Source organism: Gossypium hirsutum, chromosome A12, assembly GCF_007990345.1.
Source record: "Gossypium hirsutum isolate 1008001.06 chromosome A12, Gossypium_hirsutum_v2.1, whole genome shotgun sequence".
In the NCBI taxonomy this organism is placed as follows: Eukaryota; Viridiplantae; Streptophyta; class Magnoliopsida; order Malvales; family Malvaceae; genus Gossypium; species Gossypium hirsutum.
The window spans coordinates 86,815,290-86,817,432 of NC_053435.1; the positions used below are offsets into that span (position 1 = coordinate 86,815,290).

A 2,143-nucleotide genomic window follows, 5' to 3' on the forward strand; every position below is an offset into this window, starting at 1 on the left:
TATTGAGCAATGTTACTTATCATGTTTTTTAATTATTATTGCATCACTTACATTATTATTAAATAAAAATTAATTTAAAATATATTGAACTACATGCCAGGTATATATATTATATTTTAAAACAAAATATTTTACTTATTATCATTTTAAAATAATAATAATATTTGTATTTGAGTTTGATATATTTATTTTTTAATGTATGATAGCAAAAAATATGTTGTCGAAAAAACTGTTTGGTATTTTTTTGTAATTAAAAGTAATATATAAAATTTAGTTATTTTGATAAATATTTAAAATCCATCAAACATTAAAATTAATAATTGAAATTAATTTTGAAATTGCAGGCATTGCAATGGCTTCATTGATTAGGAAAGATCCTCACATATCTGACACAGTTAATAATATGGTAATATATTGTTATTTGTTAATCACGGGTCCATTAAAAAAAGATCTACGTAATTGAAGGAAATAAATTATGTTATTATAACTATTTTCCGTAATTTAACGCTGTCAGGGCAGGGCCCGTACTGCGCATTAAGGGGCCAGGTGAATGGTTTAGGATATTCCCCGGATACACGACTGATGCCCTACTTGGAGCTAGTTGGATTTGGGTCAACAGCATTGACCTAGACGTTCGATTTGCGGTACGATTTAATATCCGCATTGGTCGAGCGTTGGCACCCGGAGACCCACACTTTTCATTTGCCATGTGGGGAGTGCACGATCACTCTAGAGGATGTTGCATTGCACTTTGGGCTCCCAATCGACGGGAGTGCCGTAACGGGCGTAAGTGCGATAGTTGAGCCAGCTGCACTTTGTTATAGCCTACTAGGAGCCTCACCCGACAATAATGAGTCCAATTTTTCGGATTTGAAATTTACATGGCTGAAAGCCAATTTTGAGCATTTATCAGTTAATGCCACCGAAGAAGAGTTGATGTGTGCAGCTCGAGCGTACATTATGCATATTATAGGGGGTGTACTGATGCCCAATGCGAACAACAACAGGGTTCATCTCCAGTATTTACCTTTATTAGCTGATTTGTGTAATGTTCACTTGTATAGTTGGGGTTCCGCAGTTCTGGCTATATTGTATCGTGAGCTTTGTCGGACGACAAAGCCTGATGTCGTAGACATAGGCAGATGCCTTGTATTGTTGCAGTCATGGGCTCTTTATCGGATGCCATTCTTGGCATCGGTTAGTCACCAACCATACGTATTTCCACTAGTTAACAGGTGATAAAATTTAACTTGTTATTAATTGACAATTTCTTTATAATGATACTATTCTAACGATACTATATTTACTTGAAAATTGTTTTCATAGATGGAGTATTTATCCAGGTATCTGGAGGTTGTACACTATCCTGATATATCGTCTGATGACTGAACAACATGCTGGGGAAGGGGTAAGCTATTCCAATATTCGTGACATGTAATTACTTTGTATATCTTACTCGAACTGTGTTAAATTTTAACCATGGTATTAATCATGCAGTTTATATGGATGCCATATCGTAGACCAGAAATTGTAGCTATTATACCCTTGTCTACCTACGTTAATTCTCAATTGTGGTACACTAACGCACCAATTATCAATTTCAATGTAGTCGAGTGGTACCACGGGGATTGAGTACTACGACAGTTTGGTTGCATCCAGTATATACCGGATCCGCCGATGCATGTGGGAAAGGTTCACGGCATCAACAAGAGAGGAAAACATGGAAGCCATTAAGGGGTTGTGCACAGAAAATATATTACGGTGTGGGATAATCAGATGGCTCGAAGACCTCAGATGGATATGTCTTCCGATTTGCAACCATCGTTAGAGTACATACAATGATATTCTAGTATGGGAAAGCCATATTTACTTGGTGGGCTGTCGACTGTAGTCCCCCTGCACATGCAGCAACCTGGGGCATACGAGCCAGTGGCTGATATAAAGCCCGAGTCAGAGCCAGATGTCGAGCCCGAGCCACAGCTGGAGCCCGAGTCCAAGCGATCGCATTCACATTTGGCTGATACTTCTTATCATCAGAATTTGCTGGGCAATGACTATTTCTCGAGCTCGTCAGGGGGCAGATACAATTACGGGTTTGATATCTTTGGGTCGTATCTACAGCAGCACAACACTTCTCCCAGCC

The 2,143-nt window shown here is 38.4% G+C and overlaps 1 protein-coding gene across 1 annotated transcript; it reads left to right on the top strand.

Annotated features, from left to right (window-relative positions):
- Positions 1–352: 352 nt before the first annotated feature.
- On the top strand, positions 353–1,828 carry LOC107938053 (protein MAIN-LIKE 1-like). Its single transcript, XM_016871088.1, has 4 exons — positions 353–406; positions 631–1,235; positions 1,327–1,408; positions 1,610–1,828. The coding sequence occupies exons 1-4, from the start codon at positions 353–355 to the stop codon at positions 1,826–1,828; spliced, it is 960 nt and encodes a 319-aa protein (XP_016726577.1).
- Positions 1,829–2,143: the final 315 nt, after the last annotated feature.